Source organism: Rousettus aegyptiacus, unplaced genomic scaffold, assembly GCF_014176215.1.
Source record: "Rousettus aegyptiacus isolate mRouAeg1 unplaced genomic scaffold, mRouAeg1.p scaffold_m13_p_4, whole genome shotgun sequence".
NCBI lineage: Eukaryota > Metazoa > Chordata > Mammalia > Chiroptera > Pteropodidae > Rousettus > Rousettus aegyptiacus.
This window is the reverse complement of record NW_023416307.1, coordinates 119,234,573-119,256,559: the sequence shown is the minus strand read 5'-3', so window position 1 is coordinate 119,256,559 and position 21,987 is coordinate 119,234,573. Positions and strand designations below refer to the sequence as shown.

General features: G+C 33.6%; 1 protein-coding gene across 6 annotated transcripts in view; it reads left to right on the top strand.

The window, feature by feature from the left end:
• RAD18 (RAD18 E3 ubiquitin protein ligase) overlaps positions 1 to 21,987 on the top strand; it is an 84,812-nt gene that overhangs the window by 36,736 nt on the left and 26,089 nt on the right. For 5 of the 6 annotated variants that reach the window (XM_016134857.2, XM_016134856.2, XM_036218987.1 and 2 more), the window contains 4 exons: positions 1,508 to 1,584; positions 2,810 to 2,870; positions 11,339 to 11,473; positions 15,328 to 15,499. In XM_016134857.2, coding sequence (XP_015990343.1) covers positions 1,508 to 1,584; positions 2,810 to 2,870; positions 11,339 to 11,473; positions 15,328 to 15,499 — 445 coding nt within the window. The remainder of the gene's footprint in view (positions 1 to 1,507; positions 1,585 to 2,809; positions 2,871 to 11,338; positions 11,474 to 15,327; positions 15,500 to 21,987) is intronic. The other variant, XM_016134858.2, reaches the window with a different exon arrangement.

The window sequence follows — 21,987 nt, the reverse complement described above, 5'->3', positions numbered from 1 at the left end:
GTCCTCTAAGGCAGTGGTTCTCAATCTTTTTGGCACTAGGGACCGGCGTTCCTAGGAAAATCTAATGCCCGATGATCTGAGGTGGAGCTGAGGCAATGATGCTAGCGCTAGGGAGCAGCTGCAAATACAAATGAAGCTTCTTTCATCCACTGCTCACCTCCTGCTGTGCACCCGGGTTCCTGACAGACCCCAGACTGGTACCGGTCTTGGCCCGAGGGTTGGGGACCCCTGCTCTAAGGCACCTGTCTTTCCTTAAATTTCAGGCTAGTTGGTTGCCCTGTGACTTAGCTCTGATGGATTCAAGAATAGTTAGTTTCATAGATTACCCAGTCTTTTCTTGTTAGGGTGAGAGTGATATTATATCCAGCTCTCTACATCAAAAGTCTCCCTGACAGATTAAAGCCCCTAAATTATGTCTATTCCTAGTATAGTTTCCTTAATACCTTATAAGAGAATATGCCAGATGTTCTCTATCTTGAATGATACTTATGTTAAATGATTGGGTGAAATACAAGTAGTCTCTTTGGTGTCCTGTTATACCATGATCCGCTAAATTTATGCTAGCTGTTCACGCTTATACACAGTGAGAAACTATTTACAGTGTTTATACTAGTTTTATACTAGTATAAAGGTACAACATAAACTTTAAATTGAGCTAATTGCATTCTTAAATGATCCTCTTGAAGATTATGGGTTTTATAAAAATCTTTAAAAGGAGATGTCAAATTTATATAGAATAGGGTGAAGGATGTGATTCCCCTCATATACCTATTGTCCAGCTTACTGACCCATACTCTATGTGTGTCATCTGTCATATACATTCCTTTCTCCCGTGGATTACTTTGAAGCAAATTTCAGACATAATATTTTTTTGCATATAAATATATGGAGGGATTGTAGATTTTTATTCTGTACCATATTTTTTTTTTAGTTTTAATATGTTGACTTTGGAGGCAGAAAGATAACATTTGCAAATTCCACGCTATTTAAATACATTCAAAGGCATTTGATGTATGTGACAATGTATTTCAGATCTTAATGTTTGTGATTGGTAACTACAGCTACTAAAAAAAGTTCTGGAGGCAAGGCCACTTTCCCCCTGGTATTTGTAGACCTCTGTCTCCCCTTGAAAAGTAGCCTGTTATACCACATTTAATATTTTGGATTTTGAGTGGATATCCTTTAAGAATTGAATTCACACTAAAAAATTTAATTTTCATATTCCATTGAGACTACTATTTATACCTATATACTCAAAGGAAAGTAAGTGACTTTACTGTGCTTTTCTAGTTATATTTTAAACTGTTTGCATGTGTAAGACTTAAGAGTTTTAACTTATTTTTTTAACCTTTTATTTTGAAATAACTTTAGACTTATAGAAAAATAATAAAAATGGGGCAGGGTTCATATATACTTGTCTCACAGCTTCATTATTAACAACTTACATAAGCATAGTACAGTGAGAAACCATGTAATTAACTTTGGCTGTATGTCTTTATTTTAACAGCTGCTGAAATAGTTCAAGAAATTGAAAATATGGAGAAGACTAGGATGCGTTTCGAAGCTAGTAAACTCAACGAAAGTGTATGTTATGGTCTATTTCAGTATCTGAGTGGAAAGAAAGGAAAGAAAAGTTGAATACTCTATTAAAATTAAAGCAAGCCAATATTAAATCTGTTCAGTGGGAAATGTGCTGGAATACATTTCTATTTAATATATTGTGGTTTACTAGCATCTCATTTTTAGCACAAATTTTCACCATATTTTGCAGTCATCTAGCACAAAATGTAATCTAAAATAGTTTATTAATGAGTTGTAGTCCTGTAAAAAAAGCATATGCCTATATACATCAGGTAGACTTGATTGATATTTGTCTTTTCTCTGCTGATAAGCTATTTAATCTCTGTAGCCCTTACCATCTTCATCTGTAAAACTCAGGTGTTGAACTCTCTGATCTCTTAGATCCCCTTTTAGCTCTGACATTCTGCAATTCTATGATTAACAGATCAAGAATTAGGTCATTGTAAGAGTTTACTAGGATTATCTATTGAGCTTATTGAGGGAATCAGAGACCTAAAGTTCTTCACTATTGTCTTCCTCTAGCTTCCTCACTATTGTCTTCCAAAACTTGAGGAAAGGATACCAAATAAGCAAATAGTCATTGTGTCCTGTGACCCTGAAGGAAGTGTTTTGGCCTCTCCCAACTAGACTTTTTTTCCTTAGACCACTGATAATGTGTTTATAAGGAAAAAGCAACCTTAGGGAGAAGGATGTTTATTATCAGATAGTGGAAAAAAATGAGATTTTCATTGACTTTATTATTACCCGTGTGCTAACTATAAGATGGCAACTGTAATGAATCATGTAAGTAGATTTCTGATCTTTTAAGTCTAGGATTTTAAAAAGTGAGACTAGAAACTATTTAACGTAAATCTTGTATTATTGCATTTTCTGTATTGTTAACATTTTGTTATAGACCTGAGGAAGTTAGATTGGAAAAGATAAAAGGCAAACAAGAAGACTTGCCTTATTAATGATCCACTAAATGCCTCCAGTCTTGTAGTTTAAAGTGCTATCTGTTGTATTAAAGAATGTGAAAAATTAAATGTTGAAAATACAAAATTTGATCGTCGTATTAATATTTCATATATTCTAATGGAATCAAGTGTTGCATTTTCTACTGACGAGAAATAAGTAACGAGTAATGATATTCAAGGGAAGTACACAGGAGTTATTAAAGTTTATAGTACTGGTTTCTACTTTTATAATTTTATTAAATTTTTAATTAAGAATTTTTGGATTGTTTTAGGTCATGGTTTTTACGAAGGACCAAACAGAAAAGGAAATAGATGAAATTCACAGTAAATATCGTAAGTTGTGCGATGTTTTCTTTATTTGCAAAGAATTTGGGTTGCAATATTCATCATAAGTAAATTTTTAAAATAAATTTTTTATATTATTGTTTGTTACAAACTTTTCTTGTTATATTACTAAAGAGACTTAAATTTAGTTGTGTTTACTCAGACGGTGACCTTATGTGCCTACTTTTTGATTTGTAACCAACATTTTGCTTTGAGCTTATCACTAAGCACATTGCAAATATTAATTAGTTGCTCTCAAAGCATCTCTAAGAAGAAAATGAGATTAAGGTGGAAACATTTCTTGCTTTGGATCCTGTGGTCAGTCCTCTCAATTACAATATTTCTGTAAAGAATTTTAGCACTTTTATAACTTGCAAATTTATGCCCAAAATAGTTTCATTACCAACTTCTCAACTTGATCACTTCTTTTTCCTTAAATGGCTTTTGTATATATCTTTCCCAGGGCTAGCACATTTCTGTTTTGTCAGTTAGGTGGCTGTTATTTCATTGTTTGGTTTGTTTTTAGTTTAAATTTAACTTTAAACAGTTGATAGTTAATAAATGTTGGTTGAATGAATATCCCATTCATGATGTGTTTTAGTTGTGCTAAGAGAATTTTGTTTTCATTTTTCAGTTCTTAAGCTTCGAAGGGGCAGACTCAGCAGTAATCTATTTGGGAAAGAAGGATGAAACACATAGGGATTAGGTGTAGGTGCAATGGCCTGTACCTTGCTAAAGTAGGAAATGGAGTATTACACGGCCCATAGACTGAACATCAAAAATCACAATTCTGTTGCTAGAAAGATGAGTATGGTGTGATTCCTTTTAATCAACTTTTGGAAAGCCAAAGTGATATTTTTCGAGACGGGAATAAGAAATATCAGATGATCCCTGAATTGGCAAAACTGAGGCCTGTAGCAGTAAGGAATCCAGAAAATTCGTATGGAGAAAAAGTACTTTAAATCACTAAAAGGATGGTATTTAACCATGATGACACACTCAGATAAAAGTGGATTAGATACAGGCAAGAAAGTATACAAATATCTATTGCCCATCATTTAAATATATTTTAAAAAACCCTTAACTTTACTAAATAAGTCATGTTAAATAATTAGCTCTAACATCTCAGTATATACTTAAAAAAAAAAAAACACAAAAAACTTTTCAGGTACTTCCTAAAGCTCAAGCGCATTGTAGTTTAGTCATACGTTTTGATTTAGTGTTGCCTTCAAAGATACTTTTGATATCTCTTCTTTTAAATATTTTTATTAATGTTTTCCATGCATGTAATTTAAAAAATCACATATTTCTACAAAGCTTATTATAAAAAAAAAAATTCTGCCTCCTCTGCCTCTAGCCTGTCTGCATTCCCATTCCGTGGAGGTAACAACTGCCAGGTCTTTTGGCTTTGTTTCAATATTTTGTTAATTGCCTTTCTTTTTATGAAAAGAGTGTCCTTTCTGCTATTTCTTGAAGTGTTTCAGTTTTTCATGTTAACTATTGATTGACATCCTAGTGTGAAAAATGAAGATTTAGCGCTTTTATACATTCCTGACTCCTGTCTTGTCTCCCTCTCATCTGAGTAGTCATAATTTTTTATAAGTTAATATTTAGTTAGATACATGATTTAGAGTTTAAACCAGGCAACATACATATTACGGTTATGAAGAGTAGCAGAATATGCCACCCCCGAAATGTGACACTGTGGCATAAGTATTAATTACTTTCAGCTGAAGGCAATTGAGAAGAAGCAGCTGTAAAAAAAAGCTCTCTGCCTTCCCCTTTGCCTAATAGTAGGACATAAATTTATAAAGGTTGCTCTCCTTCCTTCTATCGGTAGAGATAAATTAGTCTTCCTATCAATGGAGAAGACACTGACTTAAATCTGCATAACAAACCTTACTCTTGTTTTCTCTGGTTTTCCTACTCACCGCCCCATACCTGGCCTCCATGCCACCTTTTTTTTTTTTGGTCTACCTGAAGGGAGTATTTAAGCAAATGTTTAAGCCACCTTTGAGAATTACTCATTTTTCCGTGGATATCTTCCATGTACACATAAGGTATACATGTTAATATACTTATTTTTTTTGTTTTGTTTTTTTTTGTTTTTAATCTGTCTTTTGTTATAGGAGCCCCGACAAAGAGCTAAGAAAGTTGGAGGGAAAATTATTTTTTCCTCTCCCACAGTTATAATTCCTCTCAGAAAAATATTGTTTTTTCTATAATAATAATTTTCTTTTATTTGCTTCATTTCTTGTCTATCTAGCATTGATATATCTCTTAACTTTCCACCAGAAATGTAAATCACTTTCTAATACATTTAAACACATTGATTTTTATCAACTTATTATTTTCTCAGGAACATCTTGCCTGAAGCAGCCCCCAGCCTCTGTTGTTATTGTCCAATTCTGTTCCACTCCGGTTGCTCTTTGAGCCTCCTCCATGGCTGATATCCTGGGATTTCCTTTCACCAATCTTCTGGGTATTAGGCACGCCTCTCTCCTGTCAGTTCACTTATTTCAGCATATAACTCTGCCCTTTCTCTTTCTTTGTTTTGGTAGAATATATTTTTCAGGAGACTCTCTGAAGAAAAGGATATATGGAGGAATTTTTTTTTGAGACCAATACATAACTGGAAATACTAGCTTTGATTATTTGACTGAATGTCCAATTTAGTTTAGAAAGGTTTTTTCGTCTATATTTCAAAGGTAATTTTTCACTGTCTGCTACTTTCCAACATCGTTGTCATCAACTCTCTTGACATTCTAGTTCTATAGCCTTCATAGATAACATTTTTTCCTTTCCTGACCTACCCATGTTCAGTTTATTATGTTCTCTCAATCTCTATCTTCTAAATATCTCTTGATTTCGTGTATTTTTATTATATCTCTATCACTATTCTAGTCACAATTGCTTCCCAGCTAGTCATCCTCTATCTACTGTTGACCTTCTTGATTCATTAATACTCAGACTGTCTTCTAGAATTGGTGAGTCTTTTGATCATACTATTCATGCTTTATTGCTTTCCTGCTATTACCAAAAACTTTCCAGTCGCTTGTCAGTACATAAAATCTATATTTTCTATACCTGGAGTTAACCTATTTCTAGCCTCATCTCTTTCCCTTACTCTTCATGTTCTGACCTCTCTGATTATCTTTTGCTTCCTTTATCAAGTTTGCTGCTGTAGGGCCTTTGTTTGCCCTCTTTTCTCTTTGTCTGGAATTGTCGTCTCTATTTACTCTGTGGCCCTGTCTACTTTCCCAATTCTTAATCAGTTTCATTTCAGTTTCCATAGGAAATTCTCTATGATCTCCCAGACAAGTTAAGGTTTCCCTTTTATATGTACTTGTGTTACCATTGGGGCAGTCTTAAATCCAGCATTGGGGTGTCCTTGGTTCTTTTTGCCGTCGCAGTAAAGAATTACAGATCAGCGAGATTTAGAAAAAGTAAGACTTATTAAAGTACGTTTCAAGAGAGAAACAGATCATGCCAGAAAGGGCTGTAACCACGCAGAAGTAAAAGGTATGGAGGGAAGAGGCGGGTTACAGGGAAGAGAGCTATAACCCTGTGGAAATGGAGAGATTTGTATTATATTAGGTTCATGATGGGTAGTTACTGAGGTGAAGCTAATTGAAGTCCTTTTGATTGACATTTGGGTGTTATATAACTTTCTGCCTACTGCACATGCGGTTACCCAGAATTCTTTCTGTTATTATTAGATTTATAAACTTCCCAGCATAGGCATGATATTCTAATAAAGGTATATAATGAGGCTATGGTGAAAATGTAAGAATTGTCCTCACTGTACAAGCATTTGTGGCTGAATAAAACCAGCTATTTTATGGCCTTTTTTAGTCTTTTGTTCCTCAGGATGCAGGGATGATTTATAACTATAAAATGGGTGTTTTGGGGAGATCTTTGGGTGGTATCTGGGCTTGGCCATTGTTCCTTTGTTCTCCTATTGCTCGTATCTAACTACCTAACACATCATCTTGGGCTTTTTCATAGCGGCGTTCCATTCGTTCATTCAGTACAAATTTTTTTGAGTACTAAACTAATATGTACCAATCACTTTCTAGATGTTGGGAATACAAGAATGAACAGGACAGACTATAAAGCCCAGTCTCTTGGAGTTTATATTCTACTAGTATTTTAGAAAGTGCTAAATGGTAAAGAAAATAAAACAAGGAAGGGTATAAGAAAGTTTAACTTTTTGATAGGATGGCCACAGTAGTTATTAATTGTGCACTAATTTCTAATTATTTCTAATTGATTTCTATTTATGTGTTTTAGTTTGCTAGGGCTTCTATAACAAAGTACCACAAACTGGGAGGCTTAAACAACAGAAATTTATTGTCTCACAATTCTGGAGGCTGGAAGTTAAAAAATTCAAGCTGTTAGCAGAATTGGTTTATACTTGTTCCAGGCCTCTCTCCTTGGCTTCTCTCTTTGACTTTTCACATTATCTTCCCTCTATAGATGTATGCGTCCCTTTTATTAATGCACTAGTCATATTAGATTAGGGCTCACACTAACAACTTCGTTTTAACTTTTATTTCATCTCTATAAAATATTGTCTCCAAATAAGATCACATTCTGAGATATGGGGGGTTAGTACTTCAACATATGAAATTTGGGAGACCATTCAACCCATAAGAGTATTTAAAGATATCTTCTTCCTTTACCAAACAGAGCTATACAATGAAGGAAATGTTTTTCTCATGCTCACTGTTTTATCTCTAGGGTCTTGACCATAGTTAGGTCTCAGTACATTTTTGACCAAGTAAATGAGCAGATGGAAGACGAGAGGGTCACCATAGTTTTTATCAGTGTCTATCAAGCCTATAAAAAATAGGCTAAGAGGAAGCAAATGTTTTTGTACATCTCTCAGTATTCTGTTTTACTTTACTTTTGAGAAGAATCTTATGAGCATAGTTCTATCTCCAGGCTAAGGTATCAGCCATGCTTCAGGCTATCTCTTCTGACTTGTGAAGACTTTTGTTCTACTCATTTACGTTTTGTCACTTTTTAAAAGGAAAGACAGGAAGACAGAAAGTCACATTGTTGAATGTATATTCTGTACCAGGAGTTCCATAGATGTTATTTTTGTAATCCTCTCAACAACATTATGAAGCAAGTATTATCCTATTTCATAGAGAAAGAAACCGAGACTCAGAAACGTTAGATAAATTGCCCATATAGCTAGTAAAAAGCAGAGCTAGAAATTAAACCTAAGTTTACCAGATGCTTAATTCTAAGCTCTTTGCACTGTACCATGCTTTTAATCTGAGTGAACAACTTGTATGTTGGGAACCTCTTTTTTGAGGGATAATAAATAGTACTTTAAAAAAGGTTAATTTTATGAATGGGCTACTTTAGTAGTTTTGTGATGATATATCTTTTTTTTTTTAAAAAGTAGTCTTTTGGATGGACTTATATTCATGAGTTCCTCTTTAAGTGAAGGAAAGAAACAGTGAAGGAAAAAAATCACTTTAAACTTTCTGTAGAAAGTGTATTTGATATAGATGTTGACTCAAATGAATTTGTTGAGTTACCTGTGGAGTTCAGGTATCAGATGCTTTTGATAAATCTTCTTAATGAAGACTGTGAATTGCCCAGCAAGAGGTGAAATCTTAGCCTGATGGAAAGTTACTCCGCTGTATTACTGACATGATAGATATATTTCTCAATAAGACTGATTTAAAAAAAAAATTGTGAGGAGCGGCATTCTTTTGTTTTGCAGATCTCTTTAATGTCTTGTTTAATAAGACATCTTGATTCTCATATCAGCTTCTGCTTTTAAATTTTTGCCATGTGTTGTTTTGCTTAAAGTATTGAAAAATACCTAGCCTGTGAGATAGATAATTGAAAAGTGTTTCAATAGATCTTTTAGATACTTGTGCATATTCTTTGAAAGTACACTGTAATATATCTTATTTTAGAAAGGTTAGTTACAATGGAACTTGAGATCATATTAATAAAGTTTTTGTACTTTATTACATTAAAATTCACTGGTCTGTCATGTACTTTGAATGAACCTTAACATTATTTGTTGGTTATTTGGAAAATATTGATTCATTGAGTTCCAAGTGTTTGCATATTTCATTTATATATTATAATACTAAAAAATAGCATTCCTTAATATCACCAGTGATCTCATCAGAAAAGTTAAGTATTTGGAAGCTGTCAAGTTTGTTCACAGTGGTGAATGAAAAAGTATCAGTGTCATCACTGTAGAGGGGGTTGAGTCTGTACCATTCCTGGGAGAGTCTGGTTTTGGTCTTATGTACCCTGTGTGTTCATGGGTAGACCCACAGATTCTCTGGCTGTAAAGCTGGCTAAAAAAGAGTAGTTAAAGTAGTCAGAGAGTGAAGGGTTTACCTTGGTACTAGAAAATTTATGATATTTTACTTTAGAGTGGTAGAAAGGATGGTATGATTCAAAGATTAAAAATCTTGAAGAATATGAGTTGGTTGAATGTGAGCTTATTCATCAGCTCCCACAACTATCTGAGCCACTTAAAACTTTTAAGAGGTAAATTCAGGGCATCTAACCAATAGAACTGAGATTTTAAAATCTAAAGTACTCCTTGCTAAATGGCAGAACTCCTAAAATGAGGTAAAGAGATGAGTGGGAAGAGGTTTATTAGTCAAAATCTCTTGGCATTGTTCTTTTTTCCTTTTTTTTAGTAAAGTATATTTGACATTCAATGTTATATTAGTTTCAGATGTATAGTCCAGTGATTTGACATTTATAATTCTTATGTAATTGTTCTTTATTTTGAACAGAGGTTATTGGACTTCTTGGGCCAAAGTCAGAGCAGTGGCCGCCATTTACTTTTTCGTTTCTAGCCCAGGTGTAGGAATAATTAGATTTAATAAAGAAAATCTCTTAAAACTGGGATTTTATTACTTCAGAAGATATAGTCATTAAACCTCCTTAACTATTAATGAGATTACTTTAGCAAGTTTCTTGTGTAATTCTTAAATCCACACTCCATAGGTACACAATGGAGTGGCTTCACTAGGAAAGCGACCTAGACCAGGTCTAACTAAATTACGGAGATTCCATAGTGCTATGTTACCCTTACCCAATAGAAACTGTGTTAGCTCATTGATTCTGGGGAGCTTAAGAAGTACAAAGTACTTATTCTAAAATTCATGGAGTTAAATCAAACTTGAAAGAAATCACCTAGCTTGTATCTTAGACAGGATCTCAACTGTTTCTAAAGAACTGACTTTTTCCAGTAATCTTTATGGCCAGCTTATATTTCTTCTGCTGAAATTTTAACTAGTCTATTATTTAAAATTTACCAGACATTTTTTTTATAACCCAACATATTAGTTTCACTGAGTTTTCATACACATACCACACACATGAATATTTTGAAATTTGCGGAAGTCTCCCTAATGTCCAGAGAACTGTCACATTTCTTGATCAGGAATATTGAAATGAATGTGCAAATGGAGGCAAAATTGGCTTCTTCCACAGTGGGGGAGCGAAGTTAATTGAAGTTCACCAACCAGGATTTAGCTTATCTAAACAAGAAATAGTTTCTATTGCCATCAGTTAGAGCAGTAGCATAGCTCAAAGGCAGTGGAATGGCTGGGATCCTGAAAAAGTCACCCTAGAAAATGCATAGTTTTCACTTGAAGCACTATTTGAAAACAGTCTCAAAACTTTGTTTTAACCATGTGCAGTATAATTTCTTTCTCAAATATATTTTTCTACAGGGTTTGTAACATCATTTTGAATCATGGCTTCAGTAAAGTGCAACCTCAGCTATTTGAACTGTATGGTTCAGAGTCACACATAGATGTCCTCAAGTCATGCTCTAACAATGACTAGCTACTCTTTACGGAGTAAATTAATATACATTACTAATGGTGACCTAGAGGTCAGGCACAAATTATTTTCAGAGGTGTGAAAGTAGTAGTAAATTCAGATTGATGTGATTATAGCATCCTCAGATGAGGTAGATTGGTGGTAGAGGTAAGATCTTCAATTATTAAAGGGTTTCTGATAGGAAACAGGCGAGAAATATGAAGGAAAAAGGGGGATTGAAACAGATATCCTTTGTTTTTATAACCCAACTTTCCTAGAGGCATCTGCTTTTATATATTTAATTAATATTCTTCATCTTAGTACTCTTTTGTATCTTTTGGATGTATTTAAGAAAGCAATATTTTTGATGCTCTATCAAAAGCCTTTCTAGAGTATGGGTTTTGGGAAGAATCCTGCAGTAGCAAATTAAGAATGTCATGTTTCCATGTTTGTATCTGAAGAAGGGAGATGATAAAAAGGAAAGGCTTCCACAATCTTCCAGCCCCTTGTATTCTTGTACTTACCAGTTTTTAAACTTATTGCAAGTGATTCCCAAGGGTGCTATTCCTGAGCAAGCTTGCATACTGTTTGTCCATTGTACATATATAACTTCTGTAGCCCTTGCTTTACTGAGAAGATCTTCTGAATTTCAGGTAAAAAACATCACAATGAATTTCAGCTTCTAGTGGATCAGGCCAAAAAAGGATACAAGAAAACTGTTGGAATGTCAAAAAAAAAAGTAACAAAAAAAGATGAATCTACAGAAAAACTATTATCCGTATGCGTGGGTAAGAGACTTTAATTAAAAACAAACAATATTGAATTTCTCTTTTTTTAATATATAAAGAAAATTAAACAAAGGCATTTACTTTGGACTTATTAGGTATTTGAAATGGGAAAAAGGATTGGGAGAATGTCCTGCAGACAGTTTATAAAACTTGCCTTCCTTTCAGTTAATGATAAATCAGAAGTTTCTTAGTTGTTTAAGCTCGAAGTTGTTTTCTAGGTGTAGGATTTATTGTTGTAGATCTTTAGCTATCCTACAAAGAGAATAAATTGTTTTTCTTATAGGTATTTATTTTGGATGGAATATTCTGCTATAAAAATCTAAAGCTAATATACTTGGTATGCCAATACATAGCACATTCCTTAATTTTGACCCATTTTAAAAGTTAAGATTATATTTCTATTGCCAGGGCTTTGGGCCAGTAACAAAACAGAATCATAGTGGAGGAAAGCGCTCAAGGAAATCCTGTATTATTTCTTTTCTTAACTATGGTAAAATATACCATATTATTTTAACTTTTCGTAAGTGTACAGTTCAGTGGCATTAAATACATTCACAAGGTTGTTTAATGTTGTGTAACCATCACCACCCAAAACTTTTTCATCATTTCTAGTGAAAACTCTGTATCAATTAAATAACCCTCTTTTCCTCTCACCCGCAGCCCCAAGTAATCTCTATTCTCCTTTCTGTAGCTGTCTGTGAATATGCTTATTCTCATATAGGTGGAATCATATATTTGTCCTCTGTGTTCACTTATTTCATTAAGCATGTTATTTTCAAGGTCCTCAATTTGTAGTGCGTATCAAAATTTATTGCTATTTATGGCCAAATAATATTCCATTGTATGTATATACCGCATTTTGTTTATCCATTCGTTCATCTGTAATGGATTATTTTCACCTTTGGGCTATTGTGAATAGTGCTTCTGTAAACATTGGTTTTCAAATATCCGTTCAAGTCTTTGTTTTCTGTTCTTTTGTATATATACCTAGGAGTGGAATTTCTGGCTCATTAGGTAATTCTGTTTACCTTTTGAAAAACCACCAAGCTATTTTCTACAGTGGCTGTACCATTTTACAGTCCCACCAGCAATGTTTGAGAATTCCATATTCTCTATATCCTTGCTTTTTTTGTATTTTTAACGCTTGTTTTTTTACTTTAGCCATTGTGGTAGGTATAAACTGGTATCTCATTGGTTTTGATGTGCATTTTCCGAGCGCCTAGTAATGTTGAGTACTTTTTCATATGTTTACTAGTCTTTTGTCTTCTTTGAAAAATTGTCTGTTAAAGTCCTTTATCCATTTTTTCAGTTGGGTTGTTTGAGTTTTTTGTTCTTTAATTTTAGGAGTTCTTTATATGTTCTGGATAGTAATGTCATCTCTCTCTCTCTCTCTCTCTCTCTCTCTCTACTCTCTCTCTCTCTCTCTATATATATATATATATGACTTGCAAATATTTGTAAACATTTCTGGGTAGTTTTTTTTGCTTTCTTGATAGTGTCTTGTGATGCACATAGGTGCTTAATTTTGGCGAAATCCAATTTATCAATTTTTTCTTTTATCGACTGTGCTTTTGGTATTAGATAAATGAAGTTGTCAAATCAGTATCATGAAGTTTTTTCTTTGCTTTTTTCTAAGTGTTTTATAGTTTTAGCTCTTACATTTAGGTCTCTAGTCCATTTCAGGTTATTTTATATATATGATGCAAGGTAAGAGTCCAGCTTCATTTTTTGTATGTAGATAATTCAGTCTTCTGAATTATCTTTTTAACTATTTGTTTAAAAGATTGTGCTTTCTCCCACTGAATTCTCTTGACATCCCTGTAGAAAATCAATTAATTGTATATATGAGGGTTTATTTCTGTACTCTTCTGTTCTATTCTGATGGTCTATATGTCTGTCCTTATGCCAGTACTGTTTTAATTGTAGCTTTGTAATAAATTTTGAAGTCAGGAAGTGGGAGTTCTTCAACTTTATTCTTTCTTTTCAGCATTGTTTTGGCTATTAAGCTCCCTTAAGGTACCACGTGAATATATTTTTAAAATTTTTATTTTTCCATTAGAGCTGACATTCAGTATTAATTTATATTTGTTTCAGGTGATTTCATGTGAATTTGAGGATGGATTTTTCTTTTTCCGCAAAAAGTGCTTTTAGGGTTGCTTTGAATCTATAGATTGTTTTCATTAGATTTTATGTCTTAACAATATTAAGTCTTCCAATCATGAACATAGGATGTCTTTCATATATGTGTGTCTTCTTTAATTTCTTTCAACAAGTTTTGCATTTTTCAGCATACAAGTCTTTTATCACCTTCGTTAGATTTATTCCTAAGTATTTTATTCTTTTAGGTGCTATTGTATTCTTTTTGTTATAAATTCTCCTGGTATCATTTAGGAGGCTTCTATTTGAGTATATATACCTCATGGTCTTTGTGAACAACTTGGATTTGTTCATACAGTTATTAAAGGATATTGTTAGAAAATTTAGCTGCTGAGAAAATCTGGCTTAATAGCTCAGATTAGGAGAACATTTTTGTTCATTGGTCGAATCTCACTTGAAAATGATCGCTTGCTTGTACTCAGGGGTTATGTATTATGTGTGTATATGCACATAAATATTGTTCTCTCTGGGGTTCACTGATGAATGCTGCTGATAAATTGCTGTACATGAATGTACATGTATGGGAGAGGTGGACAGTGTGAGAAAGAGGAAGACAAACAGACTGGCACAGACTGGCTGAAAAGCTGGGCTTTGTATGGCATCATACAAATATATGTACTGTGTAATTTTTGCTCTTTAGAATAAACTTGCTCAGTATAGGTGAACAAGATGTGTGTTCTCTCAAGTAAAACCTTCATCTGTTGTGTTGCATGTCTTTTTCTGTAAATTTTCTCTTTATAATAAAACTTTGACAATTCTTTTTAGTGTCCTTTGTTAAAGGTCACTTGCCTCTATAAACACACTGGATGATGTGTGAAAGCTCTGCTTCTTTATGAGGAAACTCATGAAAGGGAGCTCTATACTATTAGCACTCATGGCTTGCATGTTAAGTATAGTATTTATTCCGTTTCCAAATCTAAAAGACAGCACAATTGAAATCCTAGCCGAGTCCTTAAAACAGATCATGAGGAGAGTCTGGGGCACTGAAGAATCTTTCATGGATGATATTATTTTCAGCACTCATATCTGCAGATATTTGGTCATCCCTGCATGTCTCATTCTTTGTGTCTGCATCTCTCCAGCTTTCCTGGGCCTTTATCTCTCTATCTGCAATAAGAGACCTCACATTGAGGCTACAGTATGACAAGGGACACATAGAAATGTGACTGTTTATTGGATCAAGCAGAAATGTTGGTTATGTCTGATTGGCTTTCCTTTTCCATTGTGAGTGTTAGATTCTGTGTAACAGATTTAGAAAAATGTCTAGGTAGATTCTCTGCTGTAGTAGTGAGTGACAAATATTGTGGTTCTTTTATTAATGGAATCTTTAATCCTTTTTTGTTATGCTTATATTTATCAGTGTTCTCTGATCTGTGAATATGCAGAATTCTTTAGTAATACTGTAAATAAAATCCTCATTAGAATTACAAGGTTCTCCCCGCTCCTGGTTTTAAAGGAAATTTTGTTTTTAAATTAATTAATCTGGATATACAATATAATTAGTTGATGTCATTGTAGTATTGATTCTGATTCTCTGTCAGCAGAGTTTTGGAATCAATATTACATAAACTTCCATTTTACTAAGTACAAATAGTAATATTAAGTGTTGTTGAAATAGACAGAGGTTGTATATTTTAAGGTACTCTTAAATGTTTCTTTTTTTTTTTTCTGTTCCTCATTTTTTTTCCCCCTTTTAGGACAGGAAGATAATAAAATGAAATTCTCAGATATGTCCTTGGTAAGAAACTACTTCCCTCAGTCAAAGGTGGGCTCTCCGAGGAAACTGGAGGCTGATAAACCCGATGACTCTTCTAGTTGTACTGATATTCAAGAAACTCTTTCTTCACCAGAATCAGATTCGTGCAATAGGTAAGAAACTCATAGTAGTGGAGTGTTTTAAATTTCTATTTCCTGTGCACACCTAGGTATATAGGCACAAATAAATAGAAAATAACTTTGAGGCATGGTTCAGTTCCTTAGTTATCTTCCATTTCAGTCTCCTTTTGCTGCTTTGTAACTTTCACAGTGATAACAAGGCACGAAGTGGGAGAGTATGTGCAGCAATCACAACATGGCTTTGTTTCTACTCTGTAGCCTTTAGGTAGATATTTTTCCTGGAGTTGGAAAAAAGAGTATGATAGGCAATGAAATTTTCATCAAAGCAATGAGTGAAGGAGGTAAAGACAACTGTACTAGAAAATAGTAGTGACCAGAAAGACAGTGCATAGGAGGCTAAAACAAAAAAGAGAAATTTAATTGAGCAAGTAGAATCAATGGGGAAATTTTAAAAAGGAGAGGTTTGGAGGTGAATCATTTTCCAAATGATTTTTTAAAAAGATGATGTATTTTTAAAGGAGGACATAGTTTTAAATCATTATTATGTATACTATTTTTTTTCTGGCAATTCACTGTGTATCACAAATACTTCCCATGTTTCTACCTCGTTTTATAACTGGTCTCTGTGTGTGTTTGTGTGTGTGTGTGCAGTGTTTTCTTGTGTTTCTGTTTGATAATTGACCAAACTCTTTTAATTTCTGTTGGATATCTATATTCTTCCCATTGTTCTACTTATATACCTAAAGCTATAGTAAAGCTCTCCCCATGTAATCTTTGCTACTTGTTCAATATTTTAAAATTGTTAAATTACCTAGAATGATAGATTGTGTCTAATCTGAATCATTAATTAAGAAGAAGGAATATACTCAAAGACCCTCTGCTTTTCTAGGGCTCTAGTTTCAAAGTACTTAGAATCAAGTATTAGGAAAGTCTGAGCAAGTCACTCCTAATGTTTTCAGGGTCAAAACATTGTATCTCATGTTGGGTAAGACAAAAGCACATGGTAGCCTGAGTTCTCTCCAAGAGTGTGGTACTGCTGCACAGTTACTCTAGATAAAGCCATACTTGCAAGTGCAGTGGGTAGTATTTATTTTTAAACACAAGTCTCATAGGAATACAACATAAAAATGGAGGAACACCAGAGTCCAGGGGAGTAAGAGTTACTTTTTAAACATAGTCACAGGATTCCCGAATGTTTCAGAATGCTGGGGTAAAATGGGACATTTTTATGAAGTTGGAGTGGGAATGGAAGAAAGTGAAAGGGGAAACACATGGCAGCCAGTATGTTTCTCTGATGACGATAAGTATGTCAGGGGTCTTGGCCTCAGACACTTATTGGCATCACTCAACTGAGAGGATTATAAAACCATCAAGTTAAAAAAAAGTAAGCTCTTAGATTTTATTTCACATTTTAATTAGTTTTCCATGTGTGTGTGTTTGTACGCAAACACACATATCCACCCATGACCAGTAGAACTACCTCTTAATTGCCATTTTTTAACAGCTTTCTTGATATATAATTTACATTCCATACAATTCAGTCATTTAGTGTACAATTCAATGGTTTTTAATGTGTTCACAGAATTGTACAAGCATCACCGCAATTTTAGAACATTTTTCTTCACCCCAAAAAGAAACATCATACTTATTAGCAGTCACTCCTCATTTTGCCCCTGGCAACCACTACTCTACTTTCTGTCTCTACATTTGCCTATTCTAGACATTTCGTATAAGTGGAATTTTATAATATGTGGTCTTTCGTAACTGGCTTTTTTTTCTTAGCATAATGTTTTCAAGGTTCATCCCTGTTGTGTCATGTTTCAGTAATATATTCCTTTTTATTGTGGAATCATATTCCATTGTATGGATATATGTTTTATTTATTCATTTACTAGTTGATGGGCATTTGGGATGTTTCTAACTGCAATTTTAACAAGGGGAAAAGTTACCGAGTTTGTTTGTATACTTGGGAAGCTTAGCTTTAGAGACTACATACAAGGATTTGCCTGGCTGGCCTTGAGAAAGTGGACAGTGTCTGCTACTCATATCTCAAGTATGAATAAGTATGAGACACATTGTAAATATTAAATGTTATTAATCTTTAAAATTTTTATTTTATCTGGGTTCTTTTTTATACCTATCTTTTCATTTTCCTGTCATTTTGTCAGTTTTTTTTTAAATTTATTTATTTAAATTAGTTTCAAGTATACACTACATTGGTTAGACAGCTATATAGTTCATAAAACGATCTCCCCAATTTCTTCCTTCCTCCCCTAGCCCTCCCCCTAGCCATCAAATTAATGCTAACTGCATTCCCTCTGCCATGCTCCCTATCCCCATGACCAACTATCAACTCCTATTTCGTACTTCTTTAACCCATCACCCCATTCTCCCAGCCTCCCAACCTCCTTTCCCTCTGTCTGTCACCAAATTGTCCACTGTATTTGTAAATCTGTTTTTGATTAGTTCTTTTTGTTCTTTAGATTCTGCATGTAAGTTAAATCATATGATATATATCTTTCTCTGTCTGACTTATTTCATTCAGCATAGTAACCTTGTTGTTGCAAATGGTAGGATTTCATTTTTTTTTTAATAGCTGAGTAATATTCCATTGTATATATGAACCATAATTTCTTTATCCAATCATCTGTTGATGGGCATTTAGGTTGCTTCCATATCATGGCTATTGTAGGTCAGTCTAAGATTTTTAAGTTTAAAAGGCAGAGTCTCTTCCTTATAGAAGACCTAGAAACTAGGCTAAAGGGAGAGTGGGAATGAAGTGAGCCTTAACTAGTATTCGATTTGATACCAGGACAGACCATTTGGCAACTGACTTAAGAGTATACTATCAAGGAGCAAGTATATAGCGGAAAGCAGCTATGGTGTAGTAGGAAAAGTAGTAGACTTATAGTTGAAGGGCTTTGGGTCAGGATCCGCTGGGTGATTTGGGATTCAGTCTTTTGAAGTCTGTTTCCATATCTATAAAAATATCTCATATTTCAGATCTTTTGGGAAGATGAAATGAGGTAATAGATGTGAGAGTCTGGTGAATATATGTTTGTTAGTCTATTTTTATAAAAACCAAATCAAATTTTCTTCAATAATGCTGCAGAACTTGTGACTCTATGGCTAGACGTTTCAGAAATTTTTGCAGCCCTTAATTACTTCATTCTAATTCTCAATCTAATATCATAGAATCAATCCCACAAGTTATCTTTTTTTTCCTACTTCTGTTCTGAACTTTGCTAGAGAAAGTCGTGAGTCTGGGCTGATCAATTCTGTCCAAAATCCATTTAATTTTGGCCTCAGCTGGGTATTTACTACCGAGGTGCAGTTTCTAATTTACTCCCTGTTACGTCTCCCATGGCACTATTCCAAACCCGTTGCCTGTGTTTGTTCCCTCACTTTCAGTGGACACTTTGTGTCCCAGTTCCCTGAGGCCAGCTAATCCAACCTGTTTCCAGATCTTTCTTTCCATCTTACAGTTTCTTGTAATTTCTGACCTCTTCTTTCCTGTTAATTGAAGAGAAGACATATTTCTTAAGACATTTCTAAAGACTCTTCTTTCCTGTCAATAATTAAAGACATTTTTTTAAAATAAACGAATTCTTCCACCTCCTCTAAAACATTGCTTCATCAGTCTTAATCTTGCCTTAAATTTGCTCTTGTTTGGCTCCTTTTTTTCAGCCCTTTCTCTGGTCTCTGTTTTCTCTTATTCTGAGTAAGCAGGAAGTAATTTCAGCTTCCTTTGTGAATTTCTATAGCAGCGTATCTGAATTCAATAGCAGTTTATCTTAATTAAATCCTATCTTGTATTATAACTATTTAACTATCTTTTTTATTCCTGTTATGATTCATCAAATCTTTAAGAATTGAGTTTATTACTCATTTAAAAAAAAAATCTGCCAAGAGTTTACTATAAGACCTTTATTAGATGAATGACTTTTTGATTCAATATTACATTTTATGTTTTACATTTTATTGCCTGAAATTGTGATGTGTCTTATAATCAATGTTGTCTTACAGTTCCTACCAGCCACGTCATAGTCATGATGTACTTGTCAGTGCCTGGGCATCAGGGTTCTCCAGACTTTCATCATTTTAGTTGAGTTACATGAATTGTTAACATTACATTAGTTTGTCTTTTAAAATATCTTCGACAAATTATTATGTATGAAAAAAGTCACAGGAAGTGCAGAGGACTTAAGTTTGATGTTAGCAAGGGTAGTATTTATCATTGGATGGATGGCTGCAATTTCAATTTTCTTGCAAAACAGTCAAGTGACTTATAAGAAGGAAAGATATCCACAAGTATCTGAAGACACGCTACATTTTGTTAATGAACATTTATTACATGATCAACTGAAGGCAGGACAAGTGGCCAGATCCCTTGGAATAGATGGAAGAAATTTCAAACTAATAGCAACATGGCTGATTCACTTGTTGCAAAGGACTGTTGTTAGGGTGTGACACATCAGTTTGTCAGAAACGTCTTAATGTCTTTGAACCAAAGCTGATTATCTTCTAGTCACATGCATCATGATTGAAGAAAGAAACAAAATTATGAGTTCAGTTTGCAAAATGGGTTTCAATGCCTTAGATGAAATTTCTGGAGACAGTAGCCAAGTACTTTTGATAAATGCTGTATCTCCAGTGCTCTGTGTGGTAAAGATGATAACTGTGTGAGGGAACTCTCAGACGTTGTAGATATTGAGTCAAAACATGATGCAGAGTTGGGCTCCGAATATGAAGACATTTTAGGAATACTTGAACCAGTTTATTTCAGTTTTTTTTTTTTTAATATATATATATGCATAATGATGGTGTAAGAGAAAAACTGATGTCTATATACATTTAAAAGAACTTTCTGGATATATAAAAATTAAAAATTCTGAGAAAAAGAAGTAGTATTATATCATAGTTAAACTGACCTCAATTTTTTCTCCCTTAGTGACATAAAATAATGGTTTATTTTGCCATCGTTATTGTTCTAGATTTTTGAAATGCAGTATTTGAATATGAATAAGGTCCTGACTCACTTCCATCATACTTTCATCCCCTAATTAAAAACTCATAAAGTAGGTGATAATACTGGTTGGTAGTAACCATGCAGGAGGCTGTCTCAAAGTTCAGCAATCCATTGGTTATTGCCGGTGTTATATAGTGACTCTGAAACCTAAAAAGTCAAAAGAGATTGCCATTCGATTACTGTACTTAACACCATAGACTCAGAAAGAGAATTCAGAGTGAAAAGGGACTCATTGTAGCCAAATGCTTTTAGTAGAATCAGCATAGCAGAGATAAGTGGTTTTTATCTGGTCCAACATTAGGCATCCGAAGGAAGGGAGATAGGGCACACTACACTTAGTGACTGTTGAGATCTTTTCCAACTCTAAAATTCTATAATCCTGTTATTTTTGACGCCGTAATAGTTGGTAAATTATCTGTGTTCTTTTACACTTGTCCATTGCAGATCATGAATCAGCCTTCTAAAATTACATTTATTTCTTGTATAGTGAAGTACATTTCTATCTTTATCCCTTTTATTACTTATAAAAATTTTCTTACTTTTTCCTTTTGATAGTAGTTTTTTGATTTCATTGTAAAGCCCTACATTTTCAAAAATCTTTTAAGTTTAGATGTTATGAATGGTTATTATGAAAATTAGAAAATTTAAGTAAACAAAAAAATAAAATTTCATAATTTCATCAGCCAGAAATAACTTCATGTTAATACTTTCTATATGTATATTCTTATAAAGATAGACGTATGGATGGATAGATAAATGAACATTTTTTAAACAAAAGAGTTTAACTATTCAATCATTTTTTATGCCTTTTTTCCTATTAAAAGTCATGCTGTTTTAGATCTAATGTGAGTACAGATATATTGTGAATTGTTTTTTTAATTCACGCAGACATCCTGTAGTATTCAAACTTACATAATATGGCAGACTGACAACTAAGAATAACCCTTATTTTAAGATCCAATATTTTATATCCAATTTAAGTAATTTTCGGGATAAAATTGTTTTGTTGCTAACGTGCTTCTTAACTCTTAAGTACTTTTAGAATATGAATTATTAATTATGTATTGCTTCTCACTTGCTAACCTGAAGACATGATAAACTGATAAGAATTTTGTATTTTTATACTGTGATTTCTTACTAGGTGATTTCCAGGAGTTCAAGAGACTTGTCCAAATTTCTGTAAATTAACTTATTGTTCCTTTTAATCAAGAAGAGAGAGCTTTTGTTCCCTTACTTTTGGCAAGCAGAAAAACTGCATTTTTATTGCGTGCTAAGTTATAAGAAAAGATACTTTTGATTATGACCCTAGAGAGGAAGCTTTATCTTCATGCAGCAATTAATAGTAGTGCTTTTCTTTAGGAGAACCTTTAAATCATTATTTATAAAAATATATTTGTGCACTTTAGTTTTCTAGGCAAAAGAAGTTAAAAAGAGACAATGTTTTTTGGGACAACTGGAGAAATTTTTTTATTTTGTAAAGATTATATTTATA